This window comes from Yarrowia lipolytica, chromosome 1C (genome assembly GCF_001761485.1).
Source record: "Yarrowia lipolytica chromosome 1C, complete sequence".
NCBI lineage: Eukaryota > Fungi > Ascomycota > Dipodascomycetes > Dipodascales > Yarrowia > Yarrowia lipolytica.
Genome location: NC_090772.1, coordinates 250221 through 269216, shown reverse-complemented (window position 1 = coordinate 269216; position 18996 = coordinate 250221). Strand labels below are relative to the sequence as shown.

The window sequence follows — 18996 nt, the reverse complement described above, 5'->3', positions numbered from 1 at the left end:
CTCACTGTCTTCACGAAAAGTGTTCAAAATGGTCATCTAAGAGTATTAATAACACCCCACATCTCCGAATAATTACCCGACACCTCAAAAATAGACCTTTTCCTACTATTTTCACCTCTATCTACTTTTTAGCAATCAGGTTGAAGGCACGACTTCAGATGCCTGTGACCCGATGATCGTTGAAGATGCTGTTGATGAAATTCCGTCCAGGCGAGTAATCAGCCCTTTATGACTTGCCACAGATCCCAGCTGACAATCTCTGGGGCTCCACCTGTGACCTATATAGATCTGTTGAGGTGCTGTAACGGTGTACTAGCTAGGCGTCCCTCAAGTGGCGCGTTTGCCGACAGACGGTGTTCAAAAGTCGACCAAAAACAGATATTTTTCAACTCCGAACACGCTCCATTAGTCATACAAACATTCTCAATCTTCAACAACAAAAATCAGCTCTCCACGTGACCGCAATGGCATGCTATTCACGAATCTCCTCCCCCGCTCCCCAAACTTTAGTCTGCATAATCGAACCCAGATATTGGAAAAAAAAAAGGGAGTGCCGTTCTCAGGCTTTGCCACACCACACACCAGAACAGCATGACCCGAAGAAAAGGAGGGTCGATGAGCGGCGCGGGGTCGACACGTGACCATGCACGTGACGAGCCCTCCCTGGAGGCGCGGCCACGTGTGTCGGACGACGATGAGCTAGTGATCAATTCAGAGGAGGGAGAGCTGGAAGAGGAGGTGGGAGAGGAGGAAGAGGAGGAAGAGACCGAGATGGAGGTGCCACACGACTCCAAACCGCCACCAACTCGGCAACAGCGGACTACAAACGGCACAGGACCCAAAATGCAAGGGTATGCGGAATCATATCCACAGAGAATGCATTTCGAATTCGAACAACCCTACAGCGACAGTGCCGACGAAGATGAGGTATGGCAAAAGATGGACAGCTCTTTGCCTTCACAGCTCGCCAAGTACCGGGGCATTGTTGCGGCGTACCTGGAAAACAGTCGTGTTTATGACGTGTCTGTCCATGGAGCGTTACAACGGATTATGGACATTACAGGGTACAATTTCGACGAGGAGGAAAAAGAGGACTTGATTCTGTTGATCAGAGGCATGTTTGTGGTGCATTTCAGCAAGATTGACAAGGCCGGAATGGACCCCGATAAACACGTGGGCGATCCCCAAGTCTTGTGGTACTCCTCTGGGTTGAAGGAGAGAGACAAAATGAGGGTCAGGTTGAAGGAACTGAGACGGCTGCGACTGGAAAACGAAGACAAGAAGAGGGCGAAGAAAGACAAGAAGAACAAGAAAAGAGGGAGGGAGGACAAGAATATGAAGCCGACCAGGACCATCAGAGACGAGACTGCCGACAGTCAAAGACCTCTTAAGTACGCCGATAATCTTATCAACGGTTATACAGACTCGTTTGAGGGCGTGGAATTCTATTATCCCGCTGCGGATGATCTGAGCGACTCGGAAATACTCGAAACCTCTCCCGTTCCGGACCCAGGCGCCATGTTGACCGAAGAAATGAACATTGTCGAAATGATCAGAGACACGTACAAGGTGTCTGTGGCGGAGTTGCGGCATGTTATGGGCTCTGAAGGCGATCTCAAGCACGTTTTCCAGGGGTGGATCGCAGCTGCACGCGCCAAATGGGCTTCTCTTGACCTCACCGTCGATCTAGTCAAAGATCAGGATGCAAACTTGCGTTTAGACCCTGAGCGAATCAACAACGACGAGACGCTAGGTCAATTGAAATCAAAACACAAGAGCATCACCAACGAAAGGCAGTACATTCTAGACCGCGTGCTGTTTTCGATTCCTACGCCTGACCGCACCGCATCGCTCCTACGGTTTGAGAGAGACTGGGGCATCGCAAAGGCATCCACGCACAACTACATGCTTTCCAGCAGAACGTGGTGGGGCCGGCCGCGTGATATCAAGCCTATCCCTGTCTATCTAGTGGACGAATATCTGGATGATGCGCCAGATGTAGATCCTTACTTAGACGAAATGTTTGATGCGGATGGAGACCAGGATTTTGATGTGGATCCCAAGGACTCCGATCCGTTTGAGACCCGGCTTTACGGGCTTAGTAAGCCATTGCAGGAGCTCCTGGGCCACAGTCTTCTGCGGCACAGAGACGTGATTTTCGACATTTTCAGGCACGTGCGCCGTATGACGAAGCCAAGCAACCAAGTCAAATATTTTATGGGCGATTCATTTCAAATCTTCAGCGATCGATTGCAGAGGGTCTTTTTCCGCAAGAAGCGGTTTGAATACATCACGTGGAAGAAGGCGTCAGCCTTTCTGTTTAAGCATCATTACACCATCCCTTCGGGTCTTCCTATTCGACCTGTGGATCCATTGTTTTATGCGGAGAACGCCCATCGCAATTACGCTGAGCTCACTCCGTACAACGAGCTGCACAAGGTGATGACGTTCAATGCTGTGGCTTCTACTGGTGAGGTGTGGAGACGGCACGCCCACCCGTTGTATGGATTCAGAGACTCTAGAGAGTGGGAGCACGGGTTCAGAAAGTGGGCTGGAGCTGAACTGCAAGCTGAACATGGAAGCAATAAAAGTGTTGACGACCAGCGGAGGGCGATTTTCAAGCAGCACTTCGACACCTTGATGCATCTGGAACGACAAGGACAGGTTCCCGAGTGGTGGTGTGAGGATGAGTCCGAGATGAGGGATCTTCCTGTGCTAAGGAATAGGCCGTTGGTTCAGCTGCGAGCGGACAAGGAGTCCGAATATGGCACGAGAGTAGACCGTATGAGGAGTATCTACCAGCCTACTTGGTATGGAGAATGGAGACGCCCCTGGCAGAGAAACCTCGGATACACTCCTCCCGAGATGAGGGCTGAATTGGCAGTTTTGCAGGACATTGCAGAAGAGCAGCAGGAGGAGCCTGTAGATACACAGGACGGATGGCTTCGGCTGAGAGAGTCATATTGGCTGGAGTCCGATTTCTTGCCTCCTATGTTCAACAAGCCGTTCAAGGCCAATCGTTCCTGGCATTGTCTGGCCCCTGGTCCCTACAATCTGGACCCTCCTGCCCGAAAACGCCCCAGTGATATCAACGGTCTGCATCCATGGGACCAGACTCTTTTTGGAACGACTATTGCCAATGAGTTTGATGGAGGTATGGAGCAGCCTCGGAAACGGCGCCGATACAGAAGAGCTCTGTGGTGGCATCCGGACCGCCGCCGGGAGTTGGATAACTACCATTTCGAGAATCTGTACGGCTCCGAAAAGTGGGCCAGTGACACTCTCAAGGTGCAAGACCATAAGCAGGTGTACCTCTGTGATTCTGAAGACGAGGAGGACTGGCTCGAAGAGACGTACGCCCCTTTGATTGAGGAGCTCAATGGTAGATCGAGAAATAAGACTACGTTTGACGAGAGGCCGGCCCAGGAGACCCCCGAGCCGGTCGTTGAGGAGGTTGAGTCTGACGACGGGCCAAAGAAGGAAGGACAGGACCAGGATGGAGATATTGAGATGGGATATGATTTTGGACCAACCATAGAGGAGGTGGAGTAGAAAAGGGCGAAGGTCCAGTTTGCTTCTACCAAGTTCACCGTTCCGGTAATAAATTGCATTGTATTTATCTGAAGGCATTTTAGTGCGTAGATCATAATAGATGCGAACTACTGGTGTTCTGCCTGGGTGGCTTTTTTTTTTTTTTTTTTTTTTTTTTTTTTTTTGTTGGCAGATGTCAACTAAACCTAAGTAATAGTGACCAATGGCGGAGTCAGGAAAGTCTCCCAGAAGAGAGAAATAATGGAGGTTCTTTTCTCCTTAATAAAGATGTCGTCCATCACGCAAGTACTAGTTTTATTTCTATCCCTGTGGTATCTTTCAGAGTGCCGATGTTTTATCTCCGCCGACTTTTTATTCAAGTAATTGTCAACTAATGGATTGGCCGGAACAGAAGAAAACATGAAACTCTGAAATAGACCGAAAACTTCTCAAAAATGTAGCAGTTAGTGGTTTCTACTCCTCCGTAACAGATTCCTCGAGACTTACGCCCGTAAAACTCCCTACAGCACATTATACGACGACTGGAGTCCCCGTGTGTAGAGCGAACGTACTGTATAGTCATCACAATCACGTTAGCGACGACTCCAGACCCATAATGAACTGGAGACGGTATCCCATGACCTCGTGGGTATCTTTAGACCAAATTTGCTCGCTACTTTGGTCGAAATTGCTCGCTACTTTGGCCGAACTTGCTCGTAATGTTGGCCGAAATGTGCTCAACATTTCGATACATTATGCTGATACATTGACCTAACAAAATCTAAGTAAAATTAGGCGCATGAAGATCCCTGAAACCCATACAACCACCGATTTTGTTAGTCAAATATGGGATATTATTGGCTAAATGTCAATATCAGCCCAGGAGCTACAGAAAGCTACTTCCCACACTCTTTCAGCATCTCTGGAAGGTCGAATTGGCAGCCCCAGTGGGATTTTTCACCCAAGTAATTGTCAACTAAATAACCTTGGGATAAAGACAGAACGAAATGGGCCTGGAAACGTCGTAAAAGCACACCTCAACAAGCCCATTGGCACATTATTCACCCATTAACATTCAACCCATCCCTCCGATGACTAACACCCGCGCTCTTACCCTACATTTTTCCCGCTAGATCCCCTCCGACATGCTGCTTCAGGTCATTTGTCTCAGTTCCTGAAATTTCTTCTTCTGATCTGCACAGCAGAAGATACCTGGTTGGAGTCGCGCGAGCTGTAGCAGTGAATGAGCAGACACGCGGGGGTTGTAGGGGGGTTCACGTGACTTGAATAAGCCGAGAATAAAAAAATCCAGTTTGACACGTGACTCCATTCCCTGGCACGTGACATCCACCCCCTTCCCGCTCCGGAGAATGAGACCCACAGCCAATCATGAAACTCCCAATTGTTTCCATCTCCGGGGTAATTAGGTTTCCAGAGCGGGGGGGTTAGGGAGTGTTGAATTTGGCAATGGGAACGCAAATGGGGGGATATTATTACATAATCGTAATCAGAAAGTTGTATTACGTAATTTTCCCTCTTCAAACAGAATCTTTGTCATACAAACTAGTACTTTTTTCCGCGTTTTTGGCCGTTTTCGCACGCTGCACATATAAAGTTCGATAAGTGGGAGAAAAAGGCTTATTTTTTTAGGTGGTGAAAAATGCAAGGCCTGGTGGAGCCGACTTCAACAGGACTACTCGACCTGACTTGACCTGACACGACCGAACGCTGTGTATACCGCCATGATCCGCCGAATTAATACGCTCGCGTCGTCTGCCAAAACGCCGGATCCCGCCGTCATTCTCAAGTCGATAGACCGGGTGCAGAATGGAGCCAACAACGGAGAACGCATGGACCACAATCAACAACAAAAGACACTGAACCGGACCCACAAAGGACAGCAAAGACAGACTACCGGAGGTCAGAAACTCAAGGGCGCTCCGAAATCTAAGACGCCCTACAAACGCTCATCCAACAACCGGTTCCGGCTGTTTCTGCAGCCGTTCGAGGTGTCGGCGCTGCTCAGGAACCGGGGCGAGGTGATCCAGCAGCTGAGATCGCAGCACAATCTATACGCTCTCAATCTGTCTCCGTTTGTCAATGCCTCGTCGTCGAGATCGGTGCGAATCAAGTGCGACAGCGAGGAGAATCTCGACAAAACCACGAACGAGCAGGTGGCTCGAGACGCCGAAAAGCTGTCTCAGGCTATCACAGACATGTATCGAGAGATTATCACTCGCCGGCCTCAGCGGGACGCCGACGGACTATCGCTCAAGCCAGGATCGGGCCAGTTGCGGTTCTCGGTCACCAACAGTGTGGCAGCAAAGTTTGACCATCTGTGCAACGCCATGTATGGAGGCAGACCGTCGACTAGCAACTCCATCAGTGTGAACAAGCAGTTGATTCCCGACTCCCGTGACCAACTGCTCATTGTCAACGTCAAGAAGATTGCTGATCTCGACGAGGTGGCCCGCTTTGTGCATGAGCTGGTGATGCAGGAGCACCAGACTCCGTTCAAGAAGAGCTCTGATCTCCCCCGAGCCCACATTCTGCCCAGAACAGACATCAACTATCACTCGCATACCAAGTTGGCGCAGCGTGGCCAGTTTGCGAAAATCAGGCTCATTATCCCAGACCATATGGTGGGCACCGTGATTGGACGAGGAGGAGCAAACATCAAGCAGCTGCGGGAGAACTCGGGAGCTTTCATTTCGCTCAAGAGCGATCACGACAAGAAGTCCGTGGTTCAGATTGTCGCCCAGGACCAAGCCAATGTCACCCAGGCCATTGTTGAGCTCAAGCAGCTGCTGGAACAGGAGTGGTACTCGGACAAGAGTCTGGAGGAGATTGAGAAGATTTTCCTCAGAGCAGGCTACAATGTTTAAACAGGGTATGATAGTTGGCAGGAGTGACTGAGCGTCGTGGCGCCATACAAGTACCTCTGCGACGGTCTTGGGTGCTGATGGTCTGAGGCAGCTCAAGAAGACAGAAAAGGAAGACAGCAAGTCAGAAAAAGGATACGGGATGCGAAACGAGTGGTCAGAGCCACGCTAGCGTTCCCGTGGACAGTAATTTACGTGTTTATATAGTATAAATGGGGTTATAGATGTGTTTGTAGTGTAGTGAGGTGGTCGTTGGGGTATTGAGGCGTACTCAATTGACCACTTGAGACCATGTGAAGTGATTTTTCAAGTAATTCACATACTGTACTTGTACCGTATCAAGAGCACACCAGGGAGAAGTTTGAGGACGGAATAAAGGACAAGATTGCCAATGCTTGCTCAGAGATGTGGGAGTCTTCTACCTTGTCAAGTGCGACAGAAACGGCCCCGACTGGCTCAGTGTATGTCTGCAGTTTTACAACGACAACGAAAGACACTGATATATCAATCCGGAGTACTGGTGTCGAGGAGGAAACTAACGGGTGCTGCCAGTTTCGCCATTGACCGCACCGACTCAGCTCACCGACCAGATGGGGAACGGCCCACTTTCTCACCAAACAGACCTTGGTTCTCGCATCAGGGAACCGCAGGCTCGGATTTCAAGGCGCAGAGTGAAGATGAGAGACTATGGAAGTCCACAAAACAGTTTTGCAGGGAGTATAGCGTCTCTTTCGTGCAATGATGTGTAAAAGCAGGAAGACGAACCTCAGCATCGGGCCCAGTTGTCCATGCCCAAGCACACTTGATGTGCTGATGAGCTATCTGTACGGGAAGAGATCTGTACGGGGGAGAGCTGCGAATGGAGTTTCACCGAGCCGCCAATCTCTTTCTCAATACGTGAATGTACCATCTGTCCGAGCTGCTGCAGTTGACCGAAACCAAGGTCAACTGTGAACCCATGGACTCTCAGCTAGCGCTGTGTGTGTGTGTGTGGCAGAAGAGTTCCAGGGAACAGGAAGAACAAATCCGAGACCACGCTTCTGTGAAAATCCAGCAGCTTATGCCAGCGGTGGAGTCCTCAACCCGAGATATGGCATCTGAGAAGGATGAACTGGTCACGTTGTTTTCAGAGTCTCGGTCGCCATGGCTGATAAGATGAGGGGGAGGGGGGCTGAGTAGGGGATTAGAAATGTATACCTTTACTCACGGAGAGTTCACTGAGTCTTCAGACAGGAGTTGTCGGAAGTAGACCCGGCGTGACGAGTCTTCTGCGGCTTAGGATGGAGCCTTGCAGCTTTCCAGTACAGTACGTGAATAACTGTTGCATTGGATGTTCTTGTGTCCGAAACAAACGCCGCAGTTGTTTTTGTCTGTATTTTCTCTTTTATCAACAACATTCTCTGTTTTGTCGGTATTTTTCTGTTGTCAGTATATATATCTCTATTTTGTCAGTTTTTTTCAATTTTTTTTTTAATTTCTGCATTTTTCGTTTTTCATTTTTCATTTTAATATAATTTTAGTCATGCGTAATCGAGGCTTAACGCGTCAACACCTAAATTGAACGCGACACGAACAAAATTAGTTGGATCAACTGCCACAATCAGAAGATGGCTAGACGCAAATCTACGCGGAAAACGTCGCCCAACAGCCTCAAATCTCTCAGCCTAGGAGGAGATGAAACGCCTGCGACGCGCGAGCAGTTCGACCAGGACATTGAAGGGAATGTGTACGCGCAATGCGAGCTGCAAAATGTCGGCATCTTTTACTTCGTCTTCGGAGACCCCGTCGAAGGGGACCGAGAGGAGCGGTCGGACATCTGGCTGAAGTTCTACAACAACAAAGAAAACGTCGTGCACTCCTCCGCTCACTCGATAATGATGGCGAGTAGAGACTCCACCGACACCTGTTTCGCGATCGACCAGGATACCTTTTTGTTTTCCGGGTTCTTGCTCACGTTGGACAATGCATGGTCTACAGTCGACTTTCGGAAGTTCGACTCCCATATCGAGTCCGGAATGGCGGACTTTCTAACCGGCCAAACCTCCATTCACAAGACAGGTCTCTCTCGAATCAGACAGGATTCCGAGCCAGACTTCACACTGATATGCGAGGACGGGGACAAGATCGAGGTGCACAGGTCTGTCATGGAGGGACTGTGGCCCTTTTTCAAAGGCATGATGGTTTCGAAAAACATGCGGGAGATTGAGCAGAAAAGGAGGGTCAAATTGTCCATGCCTAAGACCACCCTCGAGGCTCTGGTACGATATCTCTACGGCGAAGTGCTCGATCTGACCTTGATGGACGCTGCTAATCTCATTTTATATGCTCAGAGGTACGAGCTTCCTGAACTTGTCCAGTTAGCCACTACATGGTTGAAGCGGGAGCAGGGGCACGTTGATATTGAGCAAGCCATCTATCTATGGAGAAAGAGCCTCGAAGCTGAGAATGACCATGTGAGGGACTTTGCTTCTAAAAAGATTGAGCAGATGATGCCCGAAGTGGAGGATTTCGATGACCAGATCCAGCATTTGAAGAAGAATGAGCTCATTAGTTTGTTTTCAGATGTCTCCGTCGCCATGTCCAGAAAGCGGAGGAAGGTTGAGTAGGGGTATGCGCCATGATACTGTGCTCTACTCGACATACTCCAAAGGAAATTCCGAGAGAAGCTCGATGTGTATCTCTCTGTTCAGATTCCGTATCTCAGCTGAAAGCCCTTCATCCTGGTATCAACTGCGGCGTCTTACTAGCAAAACTTTCTCTGAACTCTTCATAGAGAGTAGCCGTTCTTCTAGGCCTAGAGACGACACATGATAACGTCGATGGTGCTCTTTTGCCAGAAAACTTGGCCAAATCTTCAGAGATCTTCTGTTCAGACTCGACTTCTGTAGCAAGTTGGACGGGGTTTTGGAGACACGATATGCCCACACCAAAAATGATAAGGGGTGATTCAGAATCTGCATACAATCTAGATTCAATTGCTACACGTTTTATTACGCCTTGTCATAGTTCGGTGTGAGCTCTAAGCGGCGTTGTCTGATCGTATTGATGTCCATCTGTCGAGTAAGTTTCAAGTACCTTCCAAGTAAATGTCAAGTAATATCCCAATTGGAAATCTATAGTATCTGTATGGATCCTCGGCGGAGTTTTCTCCTCAAGTAACTTCAACAAAATGGCGAAAGGCGAAAGGGAAGAAAAGGGACATCAAAACACTGGCTGGGGCGTCACTGAGTCAGATTAAAACAGATATGTGAAAATAAACAAGTCTATATTTCCGTCAGCGTACTTCTCCACCAAATTCCACGTCGTTATTGGTCAAATAGCGATGGTCTATCATCACTTACTGTGGTGGTCGAGGAGTCTGAATACGAGACCAAGTTGAACACATGACATCAATATTCCAAGCAATCATAGCGACCAGAGATCAGATCAGGACCCCGAATTTTACTGAATTCCTCCATTGTCTCCAATTTCCCCTGATTTTGAACCTCCACAGCCCCCTACAACTCGTAATCTCTCCCTTCCCCCTCTCCAATTTTACACCCATTTTACACTCGTTTTACACTCATTTTACACTCATTTTACCCATTTTACACCCATTTTACACCCATTTATCACCCATTTTACACCCATTTATCGCCCAACTTTAGTTCAATTGGCAAGTAGATAATGGAACAAACTACATCCACCAACAACGTACCGTGGCTCACAATAACAGTAAAAAGACAAGAAAAGAGTCGTCGTCCACCGCGGTTCACCATCACGTGACCACACCAAACTCACGCTCCTGCTGACTCAGAAATTTGTCCCTACCCTAACCTCTCTATCCAGTTCCATAAGCCTACACGCCAAACGCTGCTGCAATTACCCTAAGCTCCTGTATGTGCATTGTGAGCTAAGACCAAGCCTGCTACTGTTGTCACACTCCACCACCTCGGCACCACTACAACGACAATAACGATGCACAAAGTGACGGTAAGCCCTGAGCTACTCAAGCGCGGACGCAAAAGCGGCGGCCCCAACCCGCTCGGCGACATGGTGTCGATTCGGTACGGGTTCCATCCCGACTCGCTGGATCACAAGAGCAAAATGCAGCTGGAGGAGGACAAGGACAAGGGCAATTGGGTGCTTCGAGGCAGCGGCGGCGGGAACGGCACACACACCTTCTCCGGAGGGGTGGCGCCGGCGTCGGACCTGGAGTGTGTGCTGGTTTGGGACGCCCCCAGCAACTCGTACGTGCTTCATCCATTGGATGCGACTTTGCGGGTGTCACGGGACAAGGCTGCGGGAGCTGGCACTGTGGGGGCGTCACGTGCGACCCGGACGGCCTCTCCAGAGTCCACAGACGGTCTGGGAATCAGTTTACCGGGAGCAGGCAAGATTGTATCTGAGGAGGAGCTGCGCAAGAAGCGGGAAATCGAGGCCAGGGAGGCCAAGGAAGCAGCGGCAGCAAAGGCCCAGGCCGCGGAGGAGGCCGCAGAGGCCGCACGGCTGGAAGCGGAGCTCATGGAGGCAGACATGGGTCTGGAGGAGGTGGAGGACGTGAAGCCGGAGCCGGTCAAAAAGGCCCCGGCCAAAAAGGCCCCGGCCAAGAAGACCGCACCGAAGAAGGCGGCCCCCAAACCGGTGGCCAAGCCTGCTGCAAAACGACCGCCCACCTCGACGCCAACAGCGGCAGCTTCGTCGTCGGAGTCAGACGTGGACGCGGACCTGGACGATTTCGGAGACCTGGCCAACGAGCTGGAGGAGTCGCTGGAGCAGTTTTCCAAGGACGATGACGGAGACGTGATGATGATCGTGGACGACTCGCATGATAACAAGCCCAAACATAGCTGGAACATGCCTGCTGGAGGTGGAGGACCTATGAGTCTACGGGGTTACGCAGGCGGTAGGAGAGAGGAGGAGGAGTTGTCGTCGAGTGAGGAGGAATAAGAGCACCTTACGTGACAGGCGTCTGAGAGACACGTTCCCATCATACCAGCTCTCTGCTACGCACTATATGTTGACTTGACGGTGAGCTGTGGACTTGTGTTCCCAAGCCCTTCAATAATTTAGAAGAGTATTTATTAGTAATATGAATGTCCCCAGGCGAGTGCTCGGGGTTCAGACTTGGTTGGTGAGTGCAAGTTCATGTAAAAACGACGAGTTGCTAAGGGCAAGGATCAGACTGACGGGGTATGTACTGGGATTCAACTTCATCTTGTCCTACAAGATTGGGCAGACGAGTCAGAAGGGCGTAGATGAGCAATATCTCGTAGGGTATAACTATTGTCTATCAAGAGGTATGAATAAATGTCGAATTACTTAGCAGGCGACAGTCAGGCAGGTTCGGCGACTCTTGGGTGTACTCCAGTTCTCCATAGACAGGAATATATATAGGTATAGTAGACATTCCTCTGGGCGATAATGCGGCGCCATTGATGAGGAAGCTGTTAATGTTTGTTTGTCAGTTCTTTCAAGTATCTATATGGAGTAGTTTGGTTCCTGCTCCAATGATGAGACGCCCGGGTGCAATCCGGCTCACTCCAGGTTTCGTCTCAGAACAAGACGACAATAATCAACATTAAAGTGGTAATATGGTTGCAGAAAGTTGTTTAATGACTAAACCAGGCCTTATAAACATGATTTCGTTCTCAAAGTATCCCTAAATTATCCTCTTTTCGGATTTTCGCGAAATTTTACAGCGTTTAGATGGTGGTGGTAACGACTTTTGAAATAAAAAAAACGTGGGCGTCTGGTGTAGTTGGTTATCACATGCGCTTAGCATGCGCGAGGTCCCCGGTTCGATTCCGGTGTCGTCCATTTTTGCTCCTCTAGGGCTGTCGAGACAAGTATTTGAACTACAGTATGTCCATTTTTTGCTTCTCTAGGGCTGTCTCGACAAGTTTTCGGACTACAGTATGTACTGACTTTCATTACTCTAGGGTGAAGCGGCGATAATAGTGACATTTGAGACATGTCTTGGACATGTTGGGTCTATCCTGATTTCTGAAACACCTTCCTCCGTCTGTCCAAAGGGTGCATTCATTATGGATCGTGTTTTCAGGTCTTGACTCTTTCGTTACTCTGCTCTGGATCTGCGAAGAGAGAGTCATCACCAGGAATTTGGACTGATAGCTACTTTCGCACTTTTTTACTCGTCAATGTGCCGTGTACTTGCGGTAATAGTCTGCGATATGGTACAGTATGTAGCGTACTCATGTCAATAGATGCGGTAATAGTCTGCGATATGGTACAGTATGTAGCGTACTCATGTCAATAGATGATGCCCCAGTGGAGCGCCCCAGTGGAGCCAACGCTGTCAGCCATTAATTGTGTTGCCTGAAGACGTATCGAGACAACCCTAGTGAATACAACCATTACGATCTCAGCTCTAGCCATCGCTATCCACTACGGTACCTAGGCTGGTTAGCCAGACATTCCCTAGCAAGACATGCCCACTATTGTACCTGACACCTAATAAACGCAGCTTAGATAATGACGTCCTACAGACCGACTTGCTACCAGACTGCAAACACAGCTCTTCAACCAGGTTCGCGGCTAAAATCCCCATAATGGTGTTGTGCATACGACAATGCACGGCCAAACTTTTCACCCCATAGAGTTAACCGCCTAAGAAAGGGCCATGTGGACTGCGAGGCCAACAGAGCCTCCGATGCGGCGATGCGGCGATACCGCGATACGGTGGGTTTGGGCGGCTAAATGTGTGTGGAATAGCCGACCAGCTGTCCGGAGATGCTCTTTTCAACACCAGATAGGATTTAGACCCTCCAACTACCGTATCTAGATTTGTCTCCAGACACAGCACGTTTGGTCGGCGGCTAAAAGTGCATTTGCTGTGTTTCTGGAGATACCACGTATCAATACACCATCTCCACGTGCTAAACGATCGGCTAAAGTCCCTATTTCGACCCATACTGGGCCCATTAACCCATTTAACCTGATATATAAACCACAAACCGTCTCAACAAAAGCTGCATCCGCATTTTGGCCGCACCGCACCGGGTCCGATGCGGTGCGGGGTGCATACTACAGAATACGGTGAAATTTCCGTGCCAAAAAAAATTAAAAAAAATTAAAAAAAATCAGTCAAGATTCGCAAGAATACAACTCCCACAGTGAAAGTGACTCCGACGCTAATTACACCTTTTTAACGCCCAATAAATGACCGGCAAAGACAGGTATGTAAGAGCAGCACGTAGTTTGGCGGCTAAAACCACGTCTCCAGCGCCCAAGAGCCCGATTTCGACAAACCCAAAAGCCTATCATTTTGTTGGACAGCTGCCGAGAAATGGCCGGGAGAGACAATTCCAGCACGTCGCAAGCTTTTCGAGGCCACAAAACGGACCTGTGCCTGACGAGCTCGTTTCAATTGAGTGATTCAAGACAGAGTTTGAACCGGTGGGGTGTTTGACGCGAAAAGCTGACTCGTTTGGTATTAGTGCGTACCCCACAGTCCTGTGCGTACCATGTAGACTATATACTATCTACACGGCTATTGGAGTGGTCCGAAGGGGTGTAGTTTAAGGGCGCGGTAGGGGGGATAATGGAAATATGAAAAGTGCGTTTTGATCAGCTCGTCGCCCAGAATCTATTAACGTGTTCATATTTCCCACATTATCCCCCAAAGCCCCCTTTTTGGTGGTCCTTTGCCCCCTCTTTATCCTCTCCATCCTGCATGGTTTAACCTTCGTCTCTCTCACCCCACGTTTACCGCACCCAAGTATATATATACCCCCAGCCTACCCAAAAACTAACATTTCCAACTTTCTCCCTTCACACCTCCGCCCACACAATGCTCAGCAGATCGACCCGACTGGCTCGAGTGGTCCAGACCTCCACCCGGCTCTACTCCACTGCCTACCCCACTACCCATGCGAAAATCGAGAACCCCGTGGACACCAAGGCGTTCATCAACGGCCAAGCAGTCGCCTCCAAGGCTACCACCTGGTTCGATCTCCATGACCCCGCAACAAACAACCTGGTGACGCGAGTCCCCCAGTCCACCGACGAGGAGATGCGACAGGCCGTCGAGGCCGCCCAGAAGGCCTTCCTCACCTGGAAAGACACCTCCATCATGCACAGACAACAGGTGGCTTTCAACTTTGTGCGTCTGATCCGAGACAACTGGGACCGACTCGCCGCCTCCATCACCCTCGAGCAGGGCAAGACCTTTGCCGATGCCAAGGGAGACGTGCTCCGTGGCCTTCAGGTGGCCGAGCAGGCCTGCTCCATCCCCAACACCCTCATGGGCGAGTCCCTGGAGGTGGCCAAGAACATGCGAACCGAAATGTACCGTGAGCCTCTCGGTGTCGTCGCCGCCATTGCTCCCTTCAACTTCCCCGCAATGGTGCCCCTCTGGTCCATCCCCCTGGCTCTCGTGACCGGTAACACTCTCATCCTCAAGCCCTCCGAGCGAGATCCCGGCGCTGCTCTCATCCTCGCCGAGCTCATCACCGAGGCCGGTGCCCCTCCCGGAACCGTCAACATTATCCACGGAGGCGCCCCCACCGTCAACTTCATCTGTGACGCCCCCGAGATCAAGGCCATCTCCTTCGTTGGAGGTGATGCTGCCGGCAAGCACATCCATCAGCGAGGCGGAGCCAACGGTAAGCGAGTTCAGGCCAACCTGGGCGCCAAGAACCACTGCGTTCTGATGCCCGATGCTGACAAGAACTTTGCTCTCAACTCCATTGTCGGCGCTGCCTTTGGCGCTGCCGGCCAGCGATGCATGGCTCTGTCCACCCTGGTCACCACCCAGGGCACCGGCTCGTGGATGCCCGAGCTTGTCGAGCGTGCCAAGAAGCTCACCATTAACGGTGGCTTTGAGGCTGACGCCGATCTGGGACCTGTCATCTCCCCCGCCGCCAAGGCCCGATGTGAGGCTCTGATCCAGTCTGCCATCGACGAGGGAGCCACCGTTCTGCTCGATGGCCGAGGACAGCACCCCGCCAAGTACCCCAACGGTAACTTCATTGGCCCCACCATCATCACCGGTGTCAAGCCCGGCATGAAGTGCTACGACCAGGAGATTTTCGGCCCCGTTCTTGTTGTCGTTGATACCACCGATCTTGACGACGCCATTGGTCTCATCAACCGAAACAAGTACGGCAACGGTGCTGCCATCTTCACCCGATCCGGTGCTGCAGGCAACAAGTTCCAGAAGCAGATCCAGGCCGGCCAGATTGGTATCAACGTGCCCATCCCCGTCCCTCTCCCCATGTTCTCCTTCACCGGAAACAAGGGCTCCTTCCTGGGCGACCTCAACTTCTACGGCAAGGCTGGTGTCATGTTCCTGACCCAGTACAAGACCGTGACCACCCAGTGGCGAGACGAGGATGTCACCTCCCAGAAGGCTGATGTTATCATGCCTACCCAGAGCTAGACCGTGAGTGAGCAGTCTTGCCGGTGACCCAGTGACGATGTTCTACAGTTCAACATGCCGAGAATGGCTGGACTGTGAAAAGTATATAATGATGCATATGATTGAAATACGAGAAGTGACTGCGCATGCTTGTAGGTACGAATCACGTGATTTTATTGTTGCTAGGGTTTACATCACTCCAACACATTCTCCACAAAAATTGTTAAGTAAATTGGTCACTTTATCAACGGGTGTTCTCGGCTATCGACTGTGCCGTTAACGGGGAAGTATGTTAGCTGCTACCCAAAGGAAAGATTATGTGAGAGTTGCGTGTTTATGTGCATCTCCGGTGCATTTCCGATGCTCTGGCATCGAAAGGAGTCCGTCCAAGTCTCTGAATGACCGGTTTAGTTGAATCCGGTGTTGGGTGTCTCTGCGGTGATCAGTTTCGGCGGTGATTAGTCTGTTGTGATTAGTCTGCTGCGATTAGTCTGCTGTGATTAGTTTGCTGTGATTACAAGAGCTGTTTTGGAGGGGGTAGGTCTTCTGTAGTTCTTCACATCATGTAGGCTACTTGAACTCCGCTGGCAATCTGTGGACTTCTTTGGGGTAGTGGATCTCGAGCAGTTTCCTTCGAACGCTTGATCTGAAGGATGGGTGACAGCTACTGTAAAGGCGCGAACATGCACCCTGGTTGGTATCACTGAGCAGTACTGTAACATCGGACTGGAATGTCGAGGAGGTCGAAAAGTCGTGACATCTTAGAGATGAGTACAGAGCAGTACACTACAGCACCATACACTACAGCACCATACACTACAGCACTGTACAATACAACACTGTACAATACAACACCGTTTTTTATGTCATGTTACTACAGAAGGAATGGTTGGTGGGTGAACTAATTTCATCTAATAACGAGAGTTGAAGTTGTCTCTAGATGACAATAGATGGATTGGTAATACAATAAATATTTGGTATTATGTAATACAGTAAATATTTGACCATTATGTAAATACAGTAAATATTTGACATTATGTAAATACAGTAAAATATTTTGTATTATATAATACAACATTTTAGTGATATATTTTATATTTTATCATTTTTTTTAAAAAACATATTCCCTCCCCTCTTCTGTTCTGGGCTCTTCCTTTATATACCGATGCCATAGTGTTTCCCTTAATACCCACCCACCTACTTCTTACTTGTACCACAGTAGCAGCTACACCCTTCTATACTAGGACACTTGCTATAAGTACATACTTGCACCTCATGGGATACTCACTAACGACTCCGACGCCCATCGTGATCACCAACCTGATACCATGTTTGGGATTCCCTCAACAAGTGATTAAAAAGGCCTCGTCCATCTCGACCCTCAATCTCGACTTTGAACCGCTGTTCGAAGACGGTCGACTGCTCATTGGAGACCAAGAAGATTCCTATCCGGCGGCGGAGTTTGTCATACCGCGCTTCAGTCTCACAAGCAACAACTTTCTCGACGCCTCGTACCCGTGGAGAGAACCCAGTAGCGTGGTTGAGGTGAAACAGGAACGCGACCATCTGAGCAACCTGCTGGCGCTGGGGACGGGATACAGAGTTTACTACGGACACCGAAAGCGGTTCTACGTCTGCCACGACCGGTTTGGACGGTGCATTCTGGTCCACAACAAAAACCTGCACTCAGCGTTCGAGTTCAATCTCCACAATCAGCAGATTGTGCACGTGGCGATTCTGCCGAGCACCACCGTGATCCATGTGTCATCGGAAGAGGGCGTCATTGAAGCGCTGATCGTGGACCTGGCTAAAAAACGGCTCATCAAAATCCTCTCCTTCATCTACTTCAACCCGGCCACCTGTGGAGTGTTCCAGTTTGGAGAAGTACTGTGGTTTTCGTTTGGAGGAGTGTCAATTCGGGTGGAGGTCGACTGGAACACCAACCTCGAGTGTCTCCATGGCAACGTGTTCCTGGGGAGGTGCTCTTGGTCCGTTGGCCCATCTCTAGGGGTCTTTCCCATGCAAGGTACAGGAGCCTGTCTCAAGTATGTAGGATGTATCCAAGACCGGACCCGTGTCTTTGATCTCGAGACCGAAACGATGATCGTCTACAAAAGAGAGGTCCACGAGCAGCACATTCTGAGAGGTACTCGCAATGGTCAATTCGGTTTCTGGGTCGTCAATGGGTCTGTTTCGCAGACACTTCAGAAACTGTGGTTGCACAACTCCAAGACGGGAAAGACTCCGGATCAGTGGTTGTTGGAGGCGGGTTCATAACCAGGTGCAAGAAGCTGACTCTACGAACCTGGCCGTGATGTCATCTCAAACTCAGACCACTAGGAACTATCGGTATGTAATAATGAAAGCTGTGTTTCGCAATGCGAAAGTGTGTATCTTCAAACCGTCCCAGAGCAAAGTATCTTCAAACCGTCCCAGAGCAAAAAGCAGCTCACGAGCGAAAAAAAGATTACAGCACCCAGGATTCTCGTATGGTCTCCCACTACAATACTAACTAGGCTCTCTGGTGCTTGACTATGGCTGATCGGACGGGAAGCCGTATTTTCACCAGGATATGGCCGTAACCAAACTGCGCCGACCCGGAATCGAACCGGGGGCCCATCGATGGCAACGATGGATTTTACCACTAAACCATCGGCGCGTCTTTTTTCAAAATTTTAGAACTCAGGCATGTGACTAAGCAAACTGATGACTCAGCCGCTGTGGCAATACCGAAGGTATGGTCACTGCCGTCACTATGAAGAAAGGTATATTAGAATACATGGAATACAGGGGTTTATCCTGGCTTACCCCGCAACCCTTTGTCCGTGATAGCAGGCTTGGCATACCGATATTTAATGAAGTCCTGACGGGACTGCTAGAGGTTCACGGGTGACTAATCAAGCGGCTATTTCCGGGGTTATTTCATCCGGCGTTAAATATGCCAATTGGAGAATATTCACTGAGAAAAGTAAGTACTCAGTGTGTATAGTTATTGGTTTACTGTGAATCGTTGGTGCTGTGTTGTCTGGATATGGTGAATTTGGTATGGAGAAAACGCTGTAGAGATCTGGGGTGGTTGGGCAGTATATATAGGGATTTTGCGAGTTCAATAATTGAGTGGTAGATACCTCCATACAATTTTAGGGCACTTTGACAGGATTTCATGGCTTCAACTGAATCGATCTTACTCCTACAATGTAGACTGCTGATGATGTACTTCGT

The 18996-nt window shown here is 49.7% G+C and overlaps 7 protein-coding genes and 3 non-coding genes across 10 annotated transcripts; 8 read left to right on the top strand and 2 right to left on the bottom strand.

The window, feature by feature from the left end:
• Positions 1 to 591: 591 nt before the first annotated feature.
• Positions 592 to 3552, top strand: YALI1_C02686g (uncharacterized protein; the record flags this gene model as incomplete). The annotated part of the gene is made up of 1 exon (XM_501348.3): positions 592 to 3552. One exon carries the CDS (start codon positions 592 to 594, stop codon positions 3550 to 3552), a length of 2961 nt encoding a protein of 986 aa, XP_501348.3.
• A 1721-nt stretch (positions 3553 to 5273) lies between these two features.
• On the top strand, positions 5274 to 6416 carry YALI1_C02639g (uncharacterized protein; the record flags this gene model as incomplete). Its single annotated transcript, XM_501347.3, has 1 exon — positions 5274 to 6416. One exon carries the CDS (start codon positions 5274 to 5276, stop codon positions 6414 to 6416), a length of 1143 nt encoding a protein of 380 aa, XP_501347.3.
• Positions 6417 to 6804: 388 nt separating this feature from the next.
• Positions 6805 to 7155, top strand: YALI1_C02624g (uncharacterized protein; the record flags this gene model as incomplete). The annotated part of the gene is made up of 1 exon (XM_068282176.1): positions 6805 to 7155. The coding sequence occupies one exon, from the start codon at positions 6805 to 6807 to the stop codon at positions 7153 to 7155; it is 351 nt and encodes a 116-aa protein (XP_068138277.1).
• Positions 7156 to 8020: 865 nt separating this feature from the next.
• Positions 8021 to 9019, top strand: YALI1_C02611g (uncharacterized protein; the record flags this gene model as incomplete). Its single annotated transcript, XM_501345.3, has 1 exon — positions 8021 to 9019. The coding sequence occupies one exon, from the start codon at positions 8021 to 8023 to the stop codon at positions 9017 to 9019; it is 999 nt and encodes a 332-aa protein (XP_501345.3).
• A 1351-nt stretch (positions 9020 to 10370) lies between these two features.
• On the top strand, positions 10371 to 11342 carry YALI1_C02588g (uncharacterized protein; the record flags this gene model as incomplete). Its single annotated transcript, XM_501344.3, has 1 exon — positions 10371 to 11342. The coding sequence occupies one exon, from the start codon at positions 10371 to 10373 to the stop codon at positions 11340 to 11342; it is 972 nt and encodes a 323-aa protein (XP_501344.3).
• A 796-nt stretch (positions 11343 to 12138) lies between these two features.
• Positions 12139 to 12212, top strand: YALI1_C02570r. The gene has a single exon. It is a non-coding gene; the product is annotated as a tRNA-Ala (tRNA).
• Positions 12213 to 14205: 1993 nt separating this feature from the next.
• On the top strand, positions 14206 to 15795 carry YALI1_C02550g (uncharacterized protein; the record flags this gene model as incomplete). Its single annotated transcript, XM_501343.3, has 1 exon — positions 14206 to 15795. One exon carries the CDS (start codon positions 14206 to 14208, stop codon positions 15793 to 15795), a length of 1590 nt encoding a protein of 529 aa, XP_501343.1.
• Positions 15796 to 17049: 1254 nt separating this feature from the next.
• On the top strand, positions 17050 to 18051 carry YALI1_C02521g (uncharacterized protein; the record flags this gene model as incomplete). Its single annotated transcript, XM_501341.3, has 1 exon — positions 17050 to 18051. One exon carries the CDS (start codon positions 17050 to 17052, stop codon positions 18049 to 18051), a length of 1002 nt encoding a protein of 333 aa, XP_501341.3.
• Positions 18052 to 18239: 188 nt separating this feature from the next.
• Positions 18240 to 18358, bottom strand: YALI1_C02508r. The gene has a single exon (XR_002432087.3). It is a non-coding gene; the product is annotated as a 5S ribosomal RNA (ribosomal RNA).
• A 4-nt stretch (positions 18359 to 18362) lies between these two features.
• On the bottom strand, positions 18363 to 18433 carry YALI1_C02507r. Its single transcript has one exon. It is a non-coding gene; the product is annotated as a tRNA-Gly (tRNA).
• Positions 18434 to 18996: the final 563 nt, after the last annotated feature.